The sequence below is a fragment of the Tympanuchus pallidicinctus genome, unplaced genomic scaffold (assembly GCF_026119805.1).
Source record: "Tympanuchus pallidicinctus isolate F22 unplaced genomic scaffold, pur_lepc_1.0 scaffold2, whole genome shotgun sequence".
Taxonomy (NCBI): Eukaryota; Metazoa; Chordata; class Aves; order Galliformes; family Phasianidae; genus Tympanuchus; species Tympanuchus pallidicinctus.
This window is the reverse complement of record NW_026294721.1, coordinates 46,134,941-46,158,710: the sequence shown is the minus strand read 5'-3', so window position 1 is coordinate 46,158,710 and position 23,770 is coordinate 46,134,941. Positions and strand designations below refer to the sequence as shown.

The following is a 23,770-nucleotide window of genomic DNA, read 5'->3' as shown; positions in this document are numbered from 1 at the left end:
CAATGAAAATTTTCTAGTTAAGTTGGAAACTTTCAGTGTGTGCAGTTATGTGCTTCAAGAAAGATCCATGGGAAGAAGATTGTAATCTTACTGAAATATTTCAAAGTAGCAAGGGTAATCACGGTGCCTACAAGAGAGAAAACTAGACTGTTCTCTTGGGCTTGGTCATCTTTCCCAGAAAATTTTATTTTTTGAAAAACATATTGACAAATTATTACCAATTATTACTTATAAAGACAAATGAAATCCTTGGAGGAGTATATCATTTGAATCTGTTTTCTTCCTTTCTTCTTCACTGTTATCATTTTTAGTAATACATATAACTTCTGCATTCATCCAATTCTGAAAGAGGATCCAAACCAACCTTAAGTAAGATTCAATTCAATCTTCATGAATGGATCTATAGAGTTATACAGAATGCATCATAATAGAGTTAAGCAATTTATGACAGCTGCAAAGAGTTTGAGAGTTTGAAGATTTTAATTTTGTTAATTCAATATTATCTTTGGGTAATAAAAGCCTATTGTTTCATAAGCAAAACAGCAGACACCCAACAAGTTTGTCTTGAAGAATTATAAATAAAGTGTCTTCAAAGTGTGGACTTCTCTTCTCCAAGCTGTTTAAGGACTACTCCAGAGAAAAACAAAGCTCGGTATTCAAGAGAAGTAATTCCCACAAGTCTTCTGTAGTCCACACATACTTTGAATGAAATCTCTTGACAAATTTTAATACCAGACAACTGTCTTACTTGTGAATTTCTTTCCTTCTAACCATTTTTAAAGTACCATTCCAAATCATGAAGATAATATTTTTGAGCTAACTTCTGATCTGCCTTTATATCAGTATATCTTGTAAATTTTCTGCTAATTCTGTGCTATTCTTGAAAGTATTTGCTTCTCATACATCTTTTTAAAATACATATATACACATTAAAACCTCTTCTTCAATATGCAATCATGTGAATAACATTAAAAAAAACAACCAACCCTAAATATCTAGCATTTCTGTGCTAGAGAGTTTGTTTTGACTAGAGGTTTTATTTTGTTTCTTTTAAACCCAGTGATTAACCTAAACTTCATTCTTTTTTTTTTTTTTCCTAAGTGTTTTGAAAAATAGAAGTGCAAGAGTAACATTGGACTCATTCAGCAAACTGAGCTGTTCTGTAGGCATCCAGCTGAGGAAAGAACAGCAGTCATGTTGACTAGAGTAATTTCACTGCTTTTCCATTAGGTATCCCAGCAGAATAGGACAGGCTGCCTACAGATTACTGCTGCAATGAACGTGGGAGAGTTTTGGACTGCACCCTAAATTTCAAGCAACTAGGCAACAGAGAGGACTTCGCAGAACTAACTAACCTGTCTTCAGCTTGGGGTAAGTATAAATTCTTATAATATAAGTTACCCACTTAAAATATTAGCTCTGAAAATCAACTGTTTTGTGATTGTAGGTTAAACTTATTCTGGATTACCAAGAAAGCATTATTCTATGTATTTCTAAGCCACATTTCAAGGGGATTGTCCTCTGATGGAATCTCACTGTTACAGGTTTATCTCTACTAGATCTTATCTTTTACTAGATTTTTAGAAAAGAACAGCATTTCAGGCACAGACCTCTCCCACCTCTCTCAAATCTAACATGTGCTAAAGACTGTAAGTTTTACTTTTACATTAGTTCTTGTAGGTTCAGCAGCAATTGCAAAGTTGCTCCTGCCCTTTCATCCTGTGTTAGCTGGGAACTGAAGAGTGTGTGGATATCTATTTTTTGGTAGCTGTGTATGAGGTCATACTTTAGGTACACGGAGTGGGTTGAGTCACCCTGTTACAGAATAGAAGCCGTGTACTCATTCAAGTGCATATCCTAGGATCACTGGTGGGTAAGAAATCTAGCCCTGGTCTTTCCCATGTCATCTGTGTTTTTATGAGAGAGGAATAATATGCACATAATTTCCCATGATGCTGACTATCTATTCGCCTGCATACAGATCTTTCTATTTCAACAATCTCTATCCCTCCAATTTTGAGGCTGGGAAGAAAGAAATTGTACTGCTCAGGTAATAGCATTTTGCAATATAGAGTCAATTTTCTCTGAAATCCCCCGAAATGGGAGATGATGGGAAGGTGATTTTTTTTTTTTTTTAAGGGAGCCAAAACATCAAAATAAAATGATTTTTATCCCTTACATATAGTGCTTTTCATGGCATGTTTCTTCTTTTGTGACTGGCGTAGTGTTTTAATGGTACTACTGGTTGAAGATTTAAGAATATTGAATTTCAGACAAAGTTATAATACAACGTGTATATATAATTGTAATATATGAATAAAGGAATGCTGTGAGATAAATACAATCTAAGACAAAGACAAGGAGATCTAGTACATGAAAGAAAGAAAAAATCTTTCTTGTGAAATAAGCCTTGGAAATAAATATCTTGCTGACATTTCTTTGTGTCTTATTCAAGCAGAATAAAACTAAAATTATCTAACATGCCTGTAGGCTGCCCCAGCGTGAACCGTAGAAATGTGGAAGGGATTATGTCCTAACTGCGTTTTCTTTTGCTTCTTTTCAAAGATACAAAAGCAGCTCATTCTAGTTTTTGATAAGTCTTTTGGTTAAATAAATACTTTTGAAGTAGAATGCACTTTCTCTTAAATACCTTTTACGTGATTCAAGATATAAGTGAAGGGGCAAACACAGCTGCAAATACTGACCTTGGAAAAACCATTCGATGAGCCACATAAAAATACAACTATCATTTGTGGGGAAAAAAGCTATACATGAGTTTCCCTCTTAGGGCATTCTGTGCTGGAGCAATGGTATCAATATTGATGGAAAATATCTATTACTGAATAAAATTAGTTTTTTTTTTCATAGCAGAGGAAAAATCTACTATTTGTCCTTTTTAAGTAAATGTCAGTCTTTCTTTGTGAATGGTGGCAAGATGAGAAAATGAGCAACTCATCAGCAAGACATCCAAAGTGGTATTCAACTAACAAGTGTTCCTTATCATACAGTCTATGGAAACTCAGGGCTCCTGCAAGGTATCTGTAGAGTAAAACAAATGCCCATTTTCTCAAGAATGCTCAGTTATTGTACAGCCTCTCCTCACATGGGCTGGAAGAGACAAGTACAGATGAGTTTCATGAAGTTGTTAAAGCAACAGTTTTTAAAATAGTGTGTGTATCTATATAAATATATATATATGTATCTCTTTCTTCACTACTTAAATACTATGTGATACCTTCTGTCTGAAGCATAGTGATATATACTGAATATATCCCCAAACAGTATGTATTCTGATACATCTTCCTCACCTTAATCTCTTATTCAGTGGTATTGATCATAAAGATGATATAAGTTATTAGTAGAATTATTCACTTGAGTGAATGTGGAATTTTGCTTAAATGCTGAATATGTAATATTGCCCTAAGTTCTTTGACATTTGCAGTGAATAACCATCTCTTGTTTTTTGTCACAGCAATTTCTGCTGTCAGATTTAGCAATTGTCCTCATATGAAAGCCTCATTTGGCTGTTATGGCTGTTAGTAATGCTGTGCTCAAATTTTGCTTCCTTGCTGGATGATACTTTGTGTGGTCTTCCTCTTTGTACCCTAGAAGGTTCACAGCCCTTTCCAAGATTTTTCTAAGGCATATTTCAGTGATTTAAGGTCCTGCACCAGTAGAGAGGCTGAGGACTGTGTAGGTGGCATACCTTATATAGGATCATGAACATATATATATGTATATATATATATATACATACATACACACACACACACATATATATATATAGTGTAACCTTTTACGTTTCCTTCTTACAGTAAGCCTTTTCTCTAGTCATTTCTGAGATAATTAAGTAAAAACTACAGATACATGTAGCTAAGTTGAAGAGCTAATGCAGGAATCTGAAGAGCGTGGACTCAGCACAAATTATCTTGTTCCCATTGTTTTAGTATACCAAATTATTTTTAATTTCAAGATCTGCACATAAATCACTTAATTTATTCTCATATTTTCCTTATGTTCTCCCATTTAACTGTGTTTCTGTGTGTGTGAACACAGATTTCACAGTGAATCACAATACACTTAAGCATCACGTAAAGGTAAACTCTGTACTGAATGGGTCAGTTTAGCAATAAATTTTGATTTACATGAAACTTTTTTTTTGTCTCCAAAAGAATGAAAAAATCTTTTCCCTTGAAAATTAGCAATGTTTTACAAATTAAAATAGGTAATTCATTTTTGAAAGGTTGTTCTCCTTATGTCGTTAGAAAGGAGTATTTCTACTCCATGCCGAATTCTGTAATCTCTTGTAAAGTATTTATAAGATGATACATTGCACAAACTTACAGCTTTCCAACTGCATTATACATGTTTGCACATCCATTGGAAAATTTTTGAGATCCATTGGGCAGGACAGTATTAAAGTCAATCTGAAAGAACACAAAAATATATTAAAAATATATCACAAAAACACTGTATAATTGTACAGGTGGAGTGCATAAAAGCAGAGGGAATCCTTAGAAAAAGAAAATGTAGTTTTTCATTAGAAAGCTCTTAGAAGGGAGAGTCCCAGTAGAGATGTCTAATTTACATCTAAAAGAATGCAACAACAGCCTGTTTTTTCATGCTACAGTAGAATTATTACTATTATATTGTTACAGTGTTTCAAATCCTTGACATTTACCCATAAAATTTACTCAGAATTGCAGGAATTTCATTTCAGATGTCAGTTGCAAATTGTGCTGCCAAAGTAATTTGTGTTATTGCTCTAAAATAAGGTGCTTAAATTGTCAACACAAAGATTTAAAATAACATTTCATTATATTAGTGGTAGACTACATATTCCCATAAGTTTGAAAGGTGGTTGTGTTTTGCATTAGCCATTATATCTCCTTTGAAATGCTTTGCAACCTATAGTAAAAAAGTATTTTTACATATCGACACAATAACTGAGGTGTTAACTGAATAATTTTAAATGTTTCAGAAGTTGTAATAGTTCTTAATTAAATCATGGGAGTTTAAGCATTCTAGTATCACAAGAATATGGTATCCACAAGCAGTGTGGTCAACATTTGCTCTTATACCTTTAGTGTGGTGTTTTTTTTCACCCCCATTTCATGAGACTGTGAACTTGGTCAGAAATCTATTAAAGTTGGTATCTGAGTTTGCTTCAGCAGAGTGCTTGTGTTTATAGTCTGTGTTGTATGTATTTGGAGAGAGTAGGGCAAGGAGGAAGGGTTATTCATTCAATCTGCCTGTGTCTCTCAGATTGACTGAATCTGGAGATAATTGATTTAGCTTTATATTTTGCTTTGGTTGAGGGAAGGAAACCTTTTTGCTTTCTTTGAATATTTCTAGTGACAGAATACACATTGTGACACTGAAGAATGGTTATGTACTTGGACTGGCATACTAAGCTCCTTTTGGATATGAAATATGAATAAAAGCTTTAACCAAACTCTTTGTTCTAATGTAAGCTTGACAGTGTGATGCTCACTTGCACTGGTATATTCATACAAGTCACAAACACTGTATTTTTTTTGTCCTGGTATACAGAGTATTCTTTAGAGTCCTGATGTCTCTTCAGAATGTTTCAATTACCCTTTGACGCAGTATGATGTAAAACCAAATGCTAAGTGGAAAAGAGATGTTATATTTTTCAAAATGAATATTTTTTTTTCAAGTAGGCCAAATCTATACCATGACTATAACATTAGTATACTTATATAAAATTAATTTCCCATTTGATTACATTTTTGAAGGTAACTGTAAGAATGATTTTACTGCTGTTATAGTCTAATGATGTCTGTATTAATGGAAGTGTGGAGAAAAGAACTGGAACAATTGTATCTTGTCAATACTTAGATGTGTAAGATGCTGCTTACAGCTTCCTAGAACTTTTCAAAAATTTACTTTCCACTTTTCTCCCCACCTCCTGCAGTAAGTGAGCTATTCTTAAAACCTCACGCTTCAAGTGGCTCATGTTTACGTGTTGGACTGTGACTGCAATATCCAAAAAAGTGAAAGAGAAATTACATTGGATTGTTATGACATTGGAGGCTACAGTATGTAAAGCTCATACACAGATCTGTTCAGACTGTAATATTCCAAGCATATATATATACCATGTGCAAGAGTCTGAGTTCTTCTAGGCTCAGTATCTGTGATTTAAATTCAGAATGATGCTTTTCTTATTATTTTTACTAAAACTACTTCAAATTAGAGATCTCTTTCTATTTTTGCATTAAAAATGAACAGTAATTATGATAAAATTCAATATTCAGAGTTCATGTTTACTTTAGTAATTGAACTGCATGACAAGAAACTGAAAATAGCTGTTAACTTAGATATACTTATGAACTTCTCTATGAAAAAAAATTGTGTGATTAGAGACTCACCTGATGGAATAAAGTACATTTCCATTTTTGAAAATTCTTAACAACTTATTATCCGTTGTAACTTCATGAAAGTTGGCACCTTTTTCATTAGCAAAGAACAAATCTGGTTTCCAAATTGAATCCAGCATGGATGGATCTAAGTCTAAAGAGTCATCTGGATATTCACTGTATGCAAGACGTGGATCATTCCAATTCTGACGGAGAAAGATGTTTACTCGGTAATCCTGAATGAAAGAGAAAACAAGCAAATTTTATCAAGCATAGGGATTTAGCTTTTATTTCATTTCTTAGCCATGTAATCCCCTGTCCATCTGTGGATGACAAAAGAATTACTTAGCTGATTGTCAGAATGATACCTATTTGTATCAGTAAGATCACAGTGGATAAGCATAATTTCAAGATAATTGAAAAAATCCAAAGATAAGGAAATCTGACTTCTATGTAGTCTGTATCATTCCACATAACTTTAAGCCTTCCACAGCGTTTTCTTGAAATGGAAATGACAGAAGCATGCAGAAAGTTTAATGGCATAATCTTTTCCTGTTCAACTTCCCTCTCCTAGACAGTGAGTCAGTCTATTCAGCTGTAAGGGAACCTCAGTTCACATCTTCTTGCTCTAATCCTTACATATTTTAGACATACCACTTAAGTGTTTCTGTGCCTCAGCTCCCTTCTGAACAATTCTGTGAGAGTAGTATGTTTCTTTGTCTGAGGAGGATGTATTTGTTTCTCTTCTGTTCAGATGTGGTAAAGAGTTTACAAAGGCTACTCCAAAAGCTATACTTCCTATTTCTTCAAGTTGGCCCATCACATCAGAGGCAGATGTTGTTAGAGGGTGGCAGTAGGGATTGAACCTTCCCACCAGTATTCCATGACATGTTGTTGCTGTGTGACAGATGGCAGCAGAGCAGCTCTCTGACAGAATGGCGACTGAATGGAAGTGCGCATGAAGTAAAGGTGTGTCACTGAATTCCTCCATATAGAAAAAATGGCACCACAGACATTCACTGCTTGCTGAATGTTTATGGAGACCAAACAGTGAATGTGAGAACAGTGAGGTGCTGGGTGGTGCATTTCAGCAGTTGTGATAGCAACAGAGGAATGAATGGATTTCTTATACAACTAGGGGCTGCTTATTAGGTGTAAAACAGAATAAATGAACATATAGCAGGAAAAGGAAAATAGAGGAAGATAAATGGAGGAATCTATTCCATGTTATGTAACTTTGTCTGTCAATTTGCCTAACCTGAGTCAAAGTAAATTGTTTTAAATTGTTTCCAGACATTAAGGTGAAAAAAATCCAATTTAAGTTGTACCGAAGCGATTTTTCTTTCCTTCTTCCCTGAAAAGTCTGTCTTAAATTGCCTCCCATTACCAAAAAAAAAAAAAAAAAGGAAAACCAAGAAAAACCCTTAATCAATTAAAAAGATATACACTTGAATACTACCACATGAAGAAAAAGCATTCATTGATTTAACTTGTAATTATACCTTGTGAACACAGTAGTAACTTGCTTTAAACAAGTAGGGTTGTTTGATGCCAACACAGTGAACAGAATTAAACTGCCCAAATTGATTTGCTTTCCTGCAAGAGGATTACTACATCTGTGTGCTACTTGTACAGAGAAGTAACTCCTAACTCAAATTATTCTGTTCTGAGAAGGTTCTTTTGTGGGGGGAGAGAAGCCATCATTTAAGCTGTGTGATTTCCTTATGACCTCAAGGCTGCCATTATCAAACAGCTGCTGTGACCTGGTTGTGCAGAATGAGGCTGATTTCTGGGTCTGCGCTTGCTCCACTGTCTGTCAAAACTCACATTCACAGAATGAACTTTCTTATATGGTAGGATATTGGTCATCTGCTTCACAGGCACAATAAAATTTACACATGGACATCAAGTAGCTGCTCTTTGCTATTTATGCTGAGACCAAGACTGTTATTGGCTCCAGTACAAGTGTTTGATTAGCAATTTCCAGCACACAGTGAAATCTAAAATATTTACAGAATATTTTTATTTCTTCTTCTTTATACTGATACACGTAGACTTACATTTCCCTAGTACATGGAATGTGAGATACTTCTAGATTCCAGAGACTGATATATTTAAAAAAATTTCCAAAATATGCACTTTATCTGAGTAATTCAGATTACCTGCTCTTGTAATTTTTGAATACTGTCATTTGGTCCAGCATATTTTCACGTTGTGTAAAATCTAAATTTGCCTTTTGCATAATGAAATCAACTGATACTTGCTTGATTTGTTCTAGGTCACTATGGAATTTTAACATGAAAATCTGTACTTTCCAAGAAAGTTGCTAGGAGTAAATACAGTGCCCTTATGAGAAATGCCATTCTTTTGAAGAATATTTAAATTTCGACTCATTATGAATTTCAGTTCTTGTTGGTGAAAGTTCTGCCTTGAAAAATACATAAGCTTCTTGTGAAATCATAAAAATCACATACAAAACTGATGTATTTGCTAATGAATGAAATATAAAATGTAAAGACTCATTGGAAAATGTTTTTATAAATTAATTAACTACATGTATTGCAAGTGCTTGAAAATCAGGCCCCATCTTTCTAAGTTATACGTGTGCATAGGGCAATAGGTTACAATGGTTATATTTCTGCCTTCCTAGGTTTCTACATCTGTTGCTAACAGCTCAGTTTTACATAACGCTGGCAGAGCTTTTTGCACATGATGGAGTGGATTAGAATTTACTTTATTACAATAGATGCTGAATTTGATCCTTAGTATGAAAGAATTTATCACAGATCTAAATAGAGCTGTTCCCATTAAAGCTGAAGTCAGGGACAAACTGTAGCAGTGTGAACTGCAGTGAGAGGGCAGATCAAGAGGGAACTGGCAAAGGCATGGTGAAGCAGGGAATGAGATAAATGATTAAAAAATATGTTACAAGAGATTGGAATCAATATCAGGGAAAATAAGACCCAAGCAAATATGAATTGAACAAATGAACATTGTTTTGAATGTTTTCAATGTTTTGAAGCATCTCATAGTAAGCTTAAATTTGTAAGCATAGTGAGGTAATGGGTTTACTGAACTTGTGGATCACCGTATGGGGAATGAGACTTCAAACAGTTGTGTGCGTTTGCAACAGGTTAATTACCAGCTTTCAGCATATTTTCCATTTGTTATTCTAATTTTGATGGAATATTATGGTGAAAAAAGAAATATCGGTCTAAGTCCACCACTGGCATATAAAATGGAAAATGTTTATTTTTGGAACCAGAGGAATGCTGCACACTCCACTGATCTTGTTACCATGAGAGGAGAGTAAAAACCTGTTTCCCTTTTTTTTTTTATTTTTCACTTTCTCATATGAGCTTTCCCCAAAATATGCTCTGGCCATAAACACTGTGGCTAAGCTTTAGGTAGCCAAATTACTTTGACTAAATTGATTGAGTTTCCTTAATTCTCCTTTGCATATCTGAAAATTTCAGACTGGCCCAAAAGCTTATTTAACTAATGATTTCAATATTTCTTTGATGATATTTCTCAGGTACAGAAATTAAAGTATTTAAATTTAAGTAAGCCCCTCATATCAGTAGGTCATTTTTCTTGCAGGTAACCAATATCACTGCAAAATCAAAAGAGAAGAACCTTTGCATTGACATCTAAGAAATGTAAATATCAGTTGTATTAAAGAACCTGAAGAATTCCCTTGTCTTTTCTCCTTCTTAGTAGTTGAAATTCCATGATTGCTGAGATTATTTCTGGTAGGCCTCATCTGTAACCATGCATGTTGAAAGAATAGAATAAGTAGAACATTCACAAAAGAATGCTATAGGACCAGAATGGATAGCCAGTACTGTGAGGGGAAAAAAGAAAACTTGATTTCTCTAAAGTGGTAATGCAAAGCTGAACAGAAGACTCACTTGCCCTCCAAAATATGTTGAGAAGGAGATACTAGAGGGGGAAATCAGTTTAAATTAGGGACAAAAATATTTATGACAACAAATTTAGAATAGATGGAAATGGCTCATAATTCAACTCATTCTGCTAATAAACATCAGTGATCTTTTCACTGGTATGATTTATTATTGAAAAAAGTGGGACTCCTCCCTAGTTTTAATAGGTCTTTCCAGTATTACAGGTCTGAATTGCAGCAAGGCTAGTAGCAATCTATGGATGTAGGACAGTTCAACTAATGAGTGATAAAAAAACTGCAGTAGACTCCATGCTCCAGCACTAACTGCAACCCATTAATCTGTCAGAGGTTTACAATAGCAGCTAAAGAGAAATTAACCGTGATCGCTGAGTACTTAACTTTAATTGACACGTCAAATCTGTGTCAGAGTAACAAGATCTGACTAATGTCAAACATCCCTAAGAACATGCTTTTCTGTACTGAATAGCTACAGGGCATTCATTACAAGAAGCAGTGTAGATACACTGTTGCATATGATATTTTGACTCACTGAATCTTTTTGACTATCAGTCTTGTAATAATTCTATGATGGAAATGTTATTTCCAGAATGGATTTGGGGAATGAATAAAACTAAGAATAATTTTCCTGCTCCTGGCATACAGAAACCTGAGTCTGGGAGAAACTGGCATATTTTTTCCTCTCTCTCTTAGTAAGAACTCTGAATTTTCCAGCGCTGGAGGATTCTTCCCTCATTAAGAAGAGTCTTCATATTCCTTAGGAGGAAGACACTTTCCTACAGTTTTCCTTGCCAAGACTGTGACTCTTAGGCCTTTGCCTTTACGATTTACTGTGTGAGGTCAAGTATGCAGTTCCTTATGCAGAGATGGAGAGCTTTCCTGTCTGGTCCTGCCTCGAGTTATGCGGCTAAGCACTTTGTTGGCAATTCACCTCTTCAGATCTGAGCCCTCACAGGCTGAGGATGAGCAGTAACACCAGTCTGTTCTTGGATAAAAGCTGTAATCCTACAGTAATTTGAAAATGGTGGGTGCCCTTACCCTCTCCATTAAATAGGACAGGCCAGATGGTTTGAGGATTTGGGTGAAGGCTTCTCAGGAAGCTTTAGCTATTCAGAGCTATTCAGAAAAGATTATTGATGGATTTTGGATCACGATCTCTCTCTTTCTCCATCCATAGGTGTACAAAACCACATTTTAAGCTATTTAATGTTTCAATTTTTCTGAGTTTTTTTTTTTTCTTTTCTTTACTATCAAAACTGCCAAGTGTCCAGGTATCCCATTAATAATTTAGTAAATATTTTAAATTTTATCTAATTCTTTGCAGAATTTAACTCCAATACCTGGCCCGCAATATTCGTATTGAAGTCAATAGAACTAGAACTCACTTGCTGAAGAACTAGATGAAACTAGGACTTTGAAATTGCTGCTTATAGTATCAGAACTCTTAGATTCCTTTTCAAAATTGAAATTCAGAGTTCAGTGCACTACTCATGCACCAAATATTCTTTCTAAGTTTGTTGCCTGCTTTCACATCCGTGGATTCTGAAGTAATAAGGATACTATTAATGTTCTTCCTGGAACAAATAAATGTAGCTTGCTTGCTTACCTGTTGGATTGGAATCACTTTCACCATCACTACTAATGGTTTGGAGTGTGTGAACAGTCCTGTCACTACTCTTGTTCAGTCTTCTCCTTACTAAAAGCATGGGTAATTTAGAGGATGCTCATTAGTACAGAGCTTTGAGTCTTTGTAATTCAACCCATAGATAAAAAATAAAAGTCTATACAGTAGTTTCTCTGAGGAATCTTTGATTTTCAGATTCTGACTTTCTTGTCTTTATTGTAAAACAGTCAATATTCATTGAATTCAACAGTGTTCTGCAAAATCTACCTGTTCTCCACAGGTTTTGGGCAAATGCATCGGTTTAGTTAATTTTATTTTTATTATTATTAATTTTGTTACTGTTATTATTTCTGATTTATTATGAGTAGTAATGTCCAGATTTAAGTTTCTGTGTCACAAATAATTGTAATATCAAAAGTCAAAACACCTGGGTTGTTTACTCTACAAATTAAATGCAGTATTGACATATTATATGTTAACCTTTGTCACAGCTCTTACTGTGTGTTGTAGAATATATATTAATTGCAGGCTGAATATAATTCTTAAATTCTTAATGGAAGTTGTGTGTTCCCAACTCCTAACATATTACACTAAAATCGCATTTGCGTCTTGTTCAATATGACTGAGTTGTTAAGCTTCAGCTGAGGGGCTTTTAAAATGTTTGCACTTTAAAAGAGCTGTACTAGGGATTAGATGGAAATGGATATGACAATTACATGAACAAACATCATACTCTAAAACTGCCATGTTTTCAGTTAACAAAATCATTTTCTTCCTTCTCCAGAGAAATTATGTATCCCTGAAGATGCTTTTGTTATAACACCAGAAGGTATATTTGCTAAATGAGATGATTCACTTGTCCAGATTATCTTTCAGTGCTACACCTTCCATGTTCTTATCAGTGAATTTATACATTAGCACTTAGAATATCAGTGGTTTCAGTGACTGACTGAATAACAGTTGAAATCTTCACTGAAAATGCGTATTTGAAATCAACTTCTGTTTAGTCTCCTCAAGGAAATACAAAGGATCAAAGAGGAATTCCATACTGACTTTCTTCTCAGTAATCCATCTGCTGGGAACTAAACATGATATTGTCTAGAGTAGGGTATATAGGGTAAAATAAAAAGAACCAACACTGAAGTAGCTTATATCCCAAAGCAGTGTCTGCTAACTCCAGAATGTTAACTAGGATTAAAATTAGCTGCATGAAGGGATCTAACTCTAATTAAAAATAAACTTTTATTTGATATGTGCCATCTTTAAATTTGTTAGTAAGCATGAAGTGTGCCAAGAAGTCTGTACAGAAATTCAAGATGTTTTATAGATTCTACACTGACATTATAGTAACACTTAAAAGTTAATTTAAGGTTGAACTGTATTACGGTTGTGGAGAATGGATACAATTTTGTTTGTGCACACAAAGACATGGAATTTGGAAAGCCCTAAGATATTTTCCCTTTCATCTGCTGGTTCAGAAAGAGGCACATCTGCAGTAATTCTATATGTCTATCAGCCTAGGTATCCTAGGGTCTTTGGGAAATTAATTTGGCTGTCTCAAAAAAATCCACTATATACACTTCAGGGAAATAAGCAAAATCTGAAAAGGCACAAACTCCATTCAGAATCCAGTTTGCATTTTCATGGAAGGGCAAGGCAGTGGACTTCTCAAGTCCTACCTCAGGAATATGTGCATTTGCCTGCCTTTTGTCATAATCTGGTGGCTCGTGACTTGACAAATTGAAAGAAACCATCTACCATATAAATGTACCACTACATCAACAATTTGATGTCTGACTCAATAGAGGGATTAGGGAAGGTAGTAACTTCTCTAACTGCTAATTTAAAGGAGAAATATTGAGCTATAAACCCACAGAAAACATGAGGACCAGGGATGTTAGTTAAATTCCTCAGTGTTGTCTGGTTAAGTAAGACTAAGCTCTCACCAGATGTGATCATAGATATTGTCCAAGTGTTCTCAGTTACCATGACACTGAAGCAGTTGCAGGAGTTTTGGGGTATATTAAGATACTGGCGATCTTTTATACTCCACATAGGCAACTGTAAAAACCTCTGTATCAGCTAAAAAATAAAAGGCAAAGTATGTGATTGGGGTAGAACAGAACAAGAAGCCTTTCAACAGGTAAAAATAAGCATTAAACAGGCCCATTTGATACAACCCTTCCAAACTAGATGTGCATGTAACTTAAGAAGGATTTGGCTGGGGGTTACCAAAACAGCAGGAGCTTACCTGCTCAATCATTGGTTCATTCTGTGAAGGAGTAGAGCGCAACGGAATTGCCAGGTCACAGTCTGAACCAATGGTTGAGCACAAAGTGAGAAGGAGTGGCTAACCCAGAGAGCTCAGGTGCAAGCAATACAGCAGAGTGAGCCCTCATTTAAAGGTTAGCCTCTCTTTGGATAGAGATTGCATTCTTCTCAAGCTATCACTGGTTGTTGGAAGGGGTGAGCCAATTTTCCTTTTTTATTATTATTATTTTTTTTTTAAAACCTCCTATTGTTCCACAGGGCTTGTGTATATTTTTATTCTGTTTTTAAAAGAAAAAAGAAAAGAAAAAAGAAAAAGAAAAAAGAAAAGAAAAAGAAAAGAAAGCAAGAGAAAGGAGCATTAAATGAAACAAGAGATAAGAGATAATAGGAAGTTTGAGCTTTTCTGCAACATTTCTAGAGCAAGATCAGATATGTGCAGGCAAACACAGAATACAGAGAAATAAGCTAAAGGTTAAGTAAAGTTTACATGAGCATAAGGAACCCTCTCGGAGGGCTGTCATATGAAGGAACCCTTAGGCAACACCTGAACAACTGATGAGTGGGATTATAAAGTTAAATCAGCGTGCACTGATGATACAAAAGGGCCTCTCCAGTCCTTTTCTTACTGATAATTGCAGTGTGTGGTTGTGGGAAAAAGAAATTGTGATCTATTTCATTTAAGCTGTTCAGTTTTCTGTATAATACAAGTGATTTGACAAATCTGCAAGAATGTTTGTTATAATGGATCAGAGAGAACGAGCAACAGTATTTTCTGCAGTATTCACGGAGGATCTGATTGTAACACCTATCTTGGTAAACACATATATTTTTAGTAAAAAACCAAAGCGGTTTGCGTGAGTCATATGTAGAGGCTGAATTTTCATATGCTTAGGGTACTAGGGCTGCTGTAGACCCGGATTCAGTTTTCTCTGCAAATAAGGTGTTAAAAAAAATAAATAAATAAATAAAAAGTTTGAAACTAGTTTCCCTCATAATTAAGAACTTAAGAAAAACATGACTTGGTATGTAAGTGCAAGGCTAGCACTGCTGCCTATTCCCGGAGTGAGTGAAGCAAACTCTGGCTGAATTGTTCTAACACACTTACAGATGGTATGGATAGATATTTCTTCCAGGCCAAGGAAGATACTGTATGAATCCAGCAGTAGATGAAAAGAGAGATGGATTTTGTGAATGCTGAGTTCAGCCTTAAGCACTAGCTGGAGGTAGTGGAGTATTAGTATTTTCCTGGTTATATATGACAGCTAGGACTGTAAACTGTAAACTACTGGTTGCTTTTAATGAAAAAATCTCAATTTTTCATTGTGGAAACCACGCGGTACATTACACTCCTAAATTATCTTTTTAAGGCGTCTTTCAGCAAAAAGAAGCATGCTTTTATTCTCCTTGTGCCAATTATATTGCTGCAGTCAGTGCAAATACTTGTTTGAACTTAAGATCTCTTCACATCTATGAATTGTTCATGCAAAGAATATAATTGTTTTCACTTGTTGCATTGCATTCATTAGTATAAGATGCACACTGCAACTAAGTTGAATCATCTAAAGCTATCAAAAATATTCAGAGTATTTTCAAGCAGTGTTTTATCATTGCAGTATCATTTACTCTAGACTGTAACTTCACAGTCAGTGTGGAGATGCTGACTTCATGCAATAATGAAAAAATCATAATCCACTTCCTCATGAATTGGATTATTTAGGGCAAGTTTTGAGACCTCAAAGTTTTCCCAGTATTTTCTAAAAGAGATGCTCTCCATTAGAAGGTATAATTGCAATTTATTGCCAGAGTATTCAGCAGAATTTGGCCTCAGGATTCTGTCTAAAATAAACCTGGCACCTGGTCTTCAGTTTGCTTGTTGCTGGTTTATGGTGACAAACAAGAAAAATTAACTGAATGCTGTTCTTTAAGGCAAAATTATCTACTCAGATTTTACTTCTATTCATAGTTTATATTTCTGCTTTTCTTTACATCCATATCAAATATACTGCCTTTCAAAAACACAAAATACATTGATATCATCCCTGTAACTAAAACTTTCTTTCAGATAGCTATTTCATACTCTACTATCCAATGGTTAAGCTCTTCTACTGCCTAATAATTCCATGGAGTGTTGCATTTGGAAACAGATTAAAAGCCACTGTTTTGAAGGACTAGGGAAAGAAGCCTGCCATAAGCTTCTGCAAAGGCATCCATTCTAGCAAAAGGAAAGCTTCTGATCCTTTTTAAAAATCAATTTAATAAGTTGTTTTTACTGTTACATTTAAACCAAATAAGTAACAGTCAAGGTTGTATTCATTGATGCAAAGCCCATTTGCTGTTCAAATTTCTGGAATTTAATTCTGGAATGGTCCAACCCAGTTGTCTTGATATTTTCATACTGAATCATTCATCAGTCTTAAAAGGAAGCAAGGAGTGAACATAGACGTTTTCTTTTTCAGAATCATAAGATGAGCTGAAGAAAGCTGGAGTCATCTTCTGAGGAAAAACCTCAGTTATAGTTGCTTACAAAGAATATGAGAGCATGGTTATTTCATAACACAGCAAGAAAAGGTTAGGGAAAGTGATCAAATAATAAAGTCATATTCATAACCTTTCCAGAGGACAGGAGATGAACATGGTGAAACTATTTCTCCTCATCTCCAAATGTTTGAGTAAGGAAAAAATTAGTTGGTGGAACTCATCTACCTTGAACTTTGCAACACACCCAAGTGAACACTCCTTTCACATACTCTATTTAAAGACAACCTAAAACAGGTAGAATAGAACATAAAGAGAAATGCTTTCTTGAAGATGAAACTAATAAAATTAGAAGAATAATTGAAAGAGCTTAAAAATGGGTTAATGTAAGTTGAAAGTACATTTTATTTGTAAATGCAAGATATTCCTGTGCTCTCAGATGTAACAAGATCATATGCCACCTGCTTCTTAACAACATTCGGGACAACACGTCTTTTCAGGCTGAGTCAAGAAATATCCTTTGGCAGAATGTGGCATGTGGCAGGAAAAAATAACAAACATGCTTTTTGACATCAATGCAGATAATTAACAAGTTATTTGCTATTACTTTTCTCAGCAAGTGTCCTTTTCAATCAATATGTATTAATCTAAGCATAATAATACATAGTAAATATAGCTGTACTACTGTATTGAGTGTTAAGTGACCTTTAACACTTATAAATTTTGAGGAATTTGGTCAATCTTACTGGAATGAAAGCAGTAGTTTTGTTTAGTTGGTCCCACAGCTTAAGCAAGTGTTCTATAACCACTGCTTTAGTGGTAGCTACCAGCAATATGTATTAACACTGCTCTTAGAAACAACAGAATCTCTAAGCAGTAGCTTATGCACTGCAAAGTGGAACATAACTCAAGCTACGTAGAGAAACTGTAAGCCACTCTAAGTATGTTGTAATAGAAGTTGAAACTTAAACTACAGTGCAACAATAAATAAATTTCTGCAGGATTTAGTTTCCATGTTGCCAATCAATATTTAACTCTACACGGACAAGCAATCTGATAGGTTTCTCAGCTTTTTGAAGTTGTGTGTGCAGATACTTTCCTTTTATCTTAAATACAAAACTTCTGATAATATTGTGCAATTATATTTAAAAAAAAATCTTGTCTTCCATGTTTTGTTAACATCCTGCTGTTGCTTAGATTTCTAAATCTATAAGTAGAAAGAAAAGAAAAAAAAGAATAGTAACAACAAGTAAGAAGTGAAGGATTGGACCTAGTCACTTACATCAGTAAATGCAGATCAGTAAGAGTTTATTTGGCAAGAGAATGAATGTGAATGCCCAGAGAGGTTGTGGATGCCCCATCTCTGGAGGTGTTAAAGGCTGGATTGGATGGGGTCCTGAGCAACCTGGTCTAGTATTAAATGGGGAGGTTGGTGGCCCCGCATGTGGCAGGGGGGTTGGAGATTCATGATTCTTGAGGTCCCTTCCAACCCTGGCCATTCTGTCAATATGACTGAGACATATTCAGCTCTGGTACTGCTATTCAGCTCAGTAACACAGATTGTTAAGGCTGGACACTTGTAGCACTGGTGAGACTGCACATCAAATACTGTGTTCAGTTCACTATAAGATTACTGTGTTGTTCAAGCACGTACGGAAAGATCAACAAAGCTGGTGAAGGGACTAGAATGCAAGTGTTATGAGGAGTGGCTGAGGGAACTGCGATTATTTTCCCTGGAGGAGGTTGAGAGGAGACCTCATCGTTCTTCTTAACTACCTGAAAGAAGGTTACAGTGAGAAAGTTGTCAGTCTCTTTTCTTAGGTGATGATATGATGTGAAGGAATGGCCTCAAGTTTCATCAGGGGCAGTTTACATTTTGATATAAGGAAACCAGTTTTCATGGAGAGGACAGAAAACACTGGAATGGACTTCCGAGGGAAGTGGTGGAGGTATTTAAGAGACATTTGGATGTTGTACTAAAAGACATGACAGGACTTGGGTGATGAGTGGACTTAGTGATCTTGAAAGTCTTTTTCCACCTAGATGATTCTATGATTCAAGATATATCAATTATGAAAGTTTGTTTAAAGAGAATTTAAAATTATATTTATTTTTCATTGCCATTGATGAATTAAAATTACTTAGATTTAATTTGAATCACAGCTTCCTAGTAAGAAGTGGCATACCATTTTTCGTGCTAAAAAGCACTTGATTTGTCTTCTGAGATAAAGGAAATAACTATAGCCTGTGCTTTAAAGAACTGTGGAAAAAAAGGAAAGGTGAAAAGTACCAATTTCAACCATTAACAAAATGCAAGTGAACTAGTAGACCTCACTGCAGAAGAGTAGATGGAGGTGGATGAGTTTGAGACAACCTCTGACAGAAATTTGAGCCCTGCTGTGCACTGTAAGATCCCACTGACAAACTTCTTGGTTTCCTTCCTTTTTCTTTTTTCTTTTTTTCTTTTTTGCCTGTTTTTTAACCCATTCTCTTTCTGTAATTGTTTATTGTGTTATTTGTAACCAAGGCAGCAGAGGGAGCTCAAAGATTTTGGTCATCAATAAGAGAAACAGAAAGTTAGTACCAAGATCAACTAAAATGGCAGCGAAGAATAGGAACTAATATACAGGTTTCTGTAAGATAATGCACTGTATGCATATCCCATTACTCAGCTGCTCCTTTTACATTCCAGAGAAACTTCCAGATACCACATGACAGGTCTTATTTTGTACCTTTTGCTTCTAAGCTCTTTTGTTTTGTTTTAGATTGGAAAAAGGAGTACGTATCGAGAATGTGTAAGATTTACAAAGATGTCTGAATTGTAAGGATTATAGTAAATAACAATTGGTAAAGTAGTGAGAATAGATAAAATTGGTAAAAATGTGGTGAATTTATTTTCCTTTAGTAAGGCAGTACTTCAGGTTTAAAATGATTCAAGATATTTTTAACTGCAATTTTAAGATAAAGGTGCTAACATCTTTTCAGAAGATATTCCTTTTCAGTTCAGCGGAGAAGTAGCTAATAATACATACAATCAAAAGTCTTATCTGCATAAAGGCACTTGTTCTAAAATGTGAGATCTGAGTCTCTAAGAGTTCAACAGCTGCTGACCATAAGCAAAAGTTCTGCACTTAGCAGTCAGTGAATATTACGATCAGAATATCAGCATTATGATGCAACACTTCCCCTAAGACCAAGGCTAGTGATAGGGCAAGGAGGGAAGGTTTTCCAAATAAATAAATAAATGAGATTTAGATTAGAGATAAGGAAGAAACTATTTGGTGAGGCACTGGCACAGATTGTCCAGAGAAACTGTGGACTCCCATCCCTGGAGGTGTTCAAGGCCAGGCTGGATGGGGCCATTGGCAGCCTGATGTAGTAGAAAGCAACCCTACTCGTGACAGGGTGGTTGGAACCAGACAGTCCTTTATTTTCCTTTCAGCTCAAGCCATTCTATGACTCTACTCTCTCTGCACCGTGTCTATTTAAAAAACAAAACAAAACAAAACAAAAAAAAAAAACAAAAAAAAAACTTGTTAAATAAAGTATATATCCTCATATGCACTATACGGAGTGAAATTTAAAATATAATTCATTTAACAATTCAAAAATTCAAAAAAAATTCAATTGCTAAATTAAATGCTCTGTTTTCAGAAGAGGATTTATTTCACTTAGTTCTGTATTAATAGAAGTTCTATCTTGATTTTTAAATATATTTAACTTGAACTTTAAACATTTTTTTGAGATAAGATATCTCACCATGGTTGTCTCTGCAATGGATCCAAAGCTGTTTATAAATATGTTGCATGTGACATTAACTGGAGGACCTGCAAAAGAGGGAAAACAAAAAAACATCAATGTCTATTTCAGAATCAATGCATATTGAGTGATTGTAAAACAAATTGATATGATAAACTATTATAAAACAAAATTTGTTGATTTAAGAGGAAATACTGTTACATTCAAAACTCATTTAATTCAAAATTTGAATGATTTCTGGTATGTAAGAGATTATTCCTTTCAATTTTTCTCACAATTACCCTACCAGACTGGCCAGTGTGAGGATTATATACAAAAGAGGGAAAAAAAAAAAAAAAAAAAAAAAAAAAAAGACAGCAAAAAATCAACTAAATTTGAAATGTGTATTTTTAATGTGTTTTTTTTTTTTTTTTTTTTAAGTGAAAAATGCTTGCTACTTTTTACAACAGTTAGGGGGAAAAGTGACCTTTTTCTGTCAAGGCAGCTTTTGACATTATCTGTCATCACTGGTAACTGAAATACATTATTGTTGCTCTTATCTCTGCTGCTGACAGGAACAAAAGTGAATAAGGAAGAATGACTTAGATTCTATTCTCATTTCTCTTAAATTCAAAAAATAGTTAAGAATCCATTTAAGCTGAATTTTTCTGTTACCATGGGTCTTTAGCCAACTGCTGTTCTGCTTTATCTTGCATTTGTGAAGCATCAGTACTGGTAGAGCAGTCATTACAATAACTAAACAATAAGCCATCTCTTCATGGAAAAGGTTTTAAATTACTTCTCTGCAAATCTCTGTAAAAATGGCATTGTGACATAGCATCCTAACTTCTCCATTATTTCTTATCAATCTCTGCTTATGTGCAATGGAAACAAGGTTTTTCCATCTTAAGGCTCTTCTGTCACTCTCCTGCACCTTTGTGTTCATATATCAACTATCCATTTCAGAACTGGAAATGCTTGTTTGTTTTTTTTTTTTTTTCCAGTAGTAAGCAATCATTAATAATGAAAAATCTATACCTGGTCTTGCAAATAATTATATAATATTTATTTGTTAAGAGTCACTGAAGTAATAGACTGTTCTGCCACTGGTGCTTTAGAACTAGTAAAATTTAGTGTGACCAATGAAGTTAACATTACATATTTGAGCAATCAGAATATTCATTGAAAATTCTGCCAACAGGACCATCTTGGAACATCTAGCTTTTATAACAAAACATTGTAACTACTACATGTACGTCAGTCATTCTAATGCACAAAGGTACATGTGCAATGTAGAATTTTCAGGTAAAGAGGTATTACTCTACAGTCACTTTGACACTGCAGTCATTTTGCAACTTTGTTAATTGTTTAGAGCAGGTGAGTGTATTCAATAGATCTTACAATTCAGTAAAGGCTTCTCATTGATAGCATATGGAACGAACTCCTGAAGATGATCAAGGGAAATGGAAAAAAAAACAGGGCAGGTGAACAAAGGCAGAGTCACTAGAAATTACTAACAACTGTCAGACAAAATTGTATTTCCTTGCTGTGTAAGATTATTGGATAATTTGATTCCAAGGCAGCTTTCCTTTCTCAAATATCTATGTTGTAATACTTGTCATAATTTCAAATTTGGCATGATATTATCTTGCTTAAAATAGCACTGTTTTGAAGTGTAATTTTTCTTTATCAATATAGTTGCTTTTATAAAGGAAATAAACCCTGATGTATAACTTTAAAAGCAGCATTACAAGAAGACAGTTAATATCTAGTTAAAAATAGCATAAATAGAAACTAAAAGCAATTCAGAAATGGTTTAGAAACTCAAACAATAAAGTGTTTGAAGACATTCAGTGTTAATCAAATGCAAAACCATCCTTGTTATGCGCTTATACTAATGGGCTCTAAATTAATGATTTCTGAGCAGAAAGGAGTAGATGCATTATCAATGGTTCACTGGAAAGCATGTTCTGTAGACATTGGGATAGATGGATAGCCATAGAAGTAGATCATGAACTTCCATCCTGAATACTTGAAAATTTCTGTCCACCTTAAAATGATATATTAGGGAGAAAAAAACGTCAAGAAGAAAGTCAAGGTTGACAAACTCTCTAAACTACTGCTGAAAAAAAAAAACCAGCATAAGTAGATGGCTGGTTTTAACTTTGGGGGAAAAAAGAAAAAGGAATATAGTAGGGAGCAATATATAAACACAAAGTCTGTAAATGTCAAAAGGAATTTTCTCCATTTTTTTTTTTTAATAAGGCATGTGGCAATAAAGTAGTGACCATATTCAACTGAACAAAAAAATAATACTTTGCACAAGTGCAAAACATCACAATTTTATTGCCATAAAACACTGAGTCAAAAGTAAGTCAGGACCTACGTGAACTTAAGAAGTTCCTAAATAAATGATTTCTGAGTGTTGTTTGTCAATATCAAGGCAAAGAACAAATTACATTTTCCTATATGAAACTGAATGTTAATTTAAAATCTTGTCCATGCAGAAATGTTATTGAAAGAAAGAAAAAAAAAAAAAAAAAGCAACATAAAATGATTATCTGAAATCTCTTTTGTCTGTTTCTTTAAAACTGCTACCAAATTAAAAACTCATAAAGACAAAACTACAGTATTTGTTCTATGACAAACACAGCTAACGAGAAAGTGGCAAAGTCACTTCAGGAGACACTTATTCTTAGTGATAGATCTGAATCATTCTGGGCAGATTTGTTCAAACTGCATAGCTGTCTAGAAGATTTAGAATGTGCACTTTCTGAAAAAGAACAATGTCAAATTAGGTTTTGTCTCTTTAAATTCCAATAGTTACAAAACAAGGCTCTGAGTCTTCTGAATTATATATTCAAGAAGTACTACACTGAATTCACTAATCTCTAAACATCTGTCTGCTCTTCAGTGTAGTCCCAGCAGAAGACTGCATTGTGTCTGTGACAAACTCCAAAATCCAATCCCCAAATCAATCCCTAAACTGTAATCTCCAAATTTTTAGCCCTTATTTGCAGGGCTTCAGGAGACCCAAAAACTGAAGAAAAACTGCAGTGCTTAGATTTTTCTTGAGGTCTTTCATTGCCTCTCAAAGCATTAGCTTAGGTTGAACCTGTAGTTTACATGCTAAGGGGAATAGTATGGAAACAAGGCACGATAATTTTAATAAGGTTGTGATATAACCTGGCAAGTGGCTGAGTATCACATATTGTTCACTTAGCCCCTTTCTCAGTGGGATGTGGGAATTGGGGGAGTGGGGAAAAAGTAGAACTTGTGGATTGAGATAAAACTATTTACTAAAATAGCAAAAAAGATAATAATTATGCATTATAAATATATGCATATATAAGAATA

General features: G+C 34.6%; 1 protein-coding gene and 1 long non-coding RNA gene across 3 annotated transcripts in view; one reads left to right on the top strand and one right to left on the bottom strand.

The window, feature by feature from the left end:
* LOC128080289 (uncharacterized) overlaps window positions 1-1,366 on the top strand; it is a 63,094-nt gene extending 61,728 nt beyond the window's left edge. Inside the window, exon 3 of the long non-coding RNA XR_008206580.1 lies at window positions 1,231-1,366. This is a non-coding gene — a long non-coding RNA (uncharacterized LOC128080289). The remainder of the gene's footprint in view (window positions 1-1,230) is intronic.
* The window catches only part of GLRA3 (glycine receptor alpha 3), a 65,719-nt gene that overhangs the window by 20,524 nt on the left and 21,425 nt on the right, over window positions 1-23,770 (bottom strand). For both annotated transcript variants that reach the window (XM_052682325.1, XM_052682326.1), the window contains exons 3-5: window positions 20,435-20,502; window positions 6,396-6,619; window positions 4,345-4,427 (exon numbers count right to left, since the gene is read on the bottom strand). In XM_052682325.1, the coding sequence (XP_052538285.1) occupies window positions 4,345-4,427; window positions 6,396-6,619; window positions 20,435-20,502 (375 nt within the window). The remainder of the gene's footprint in view (window positions 1-4,344; window positions 4,428-6,395; window positions 6,620-20,434; window positions 20,503-23,770) is intronic.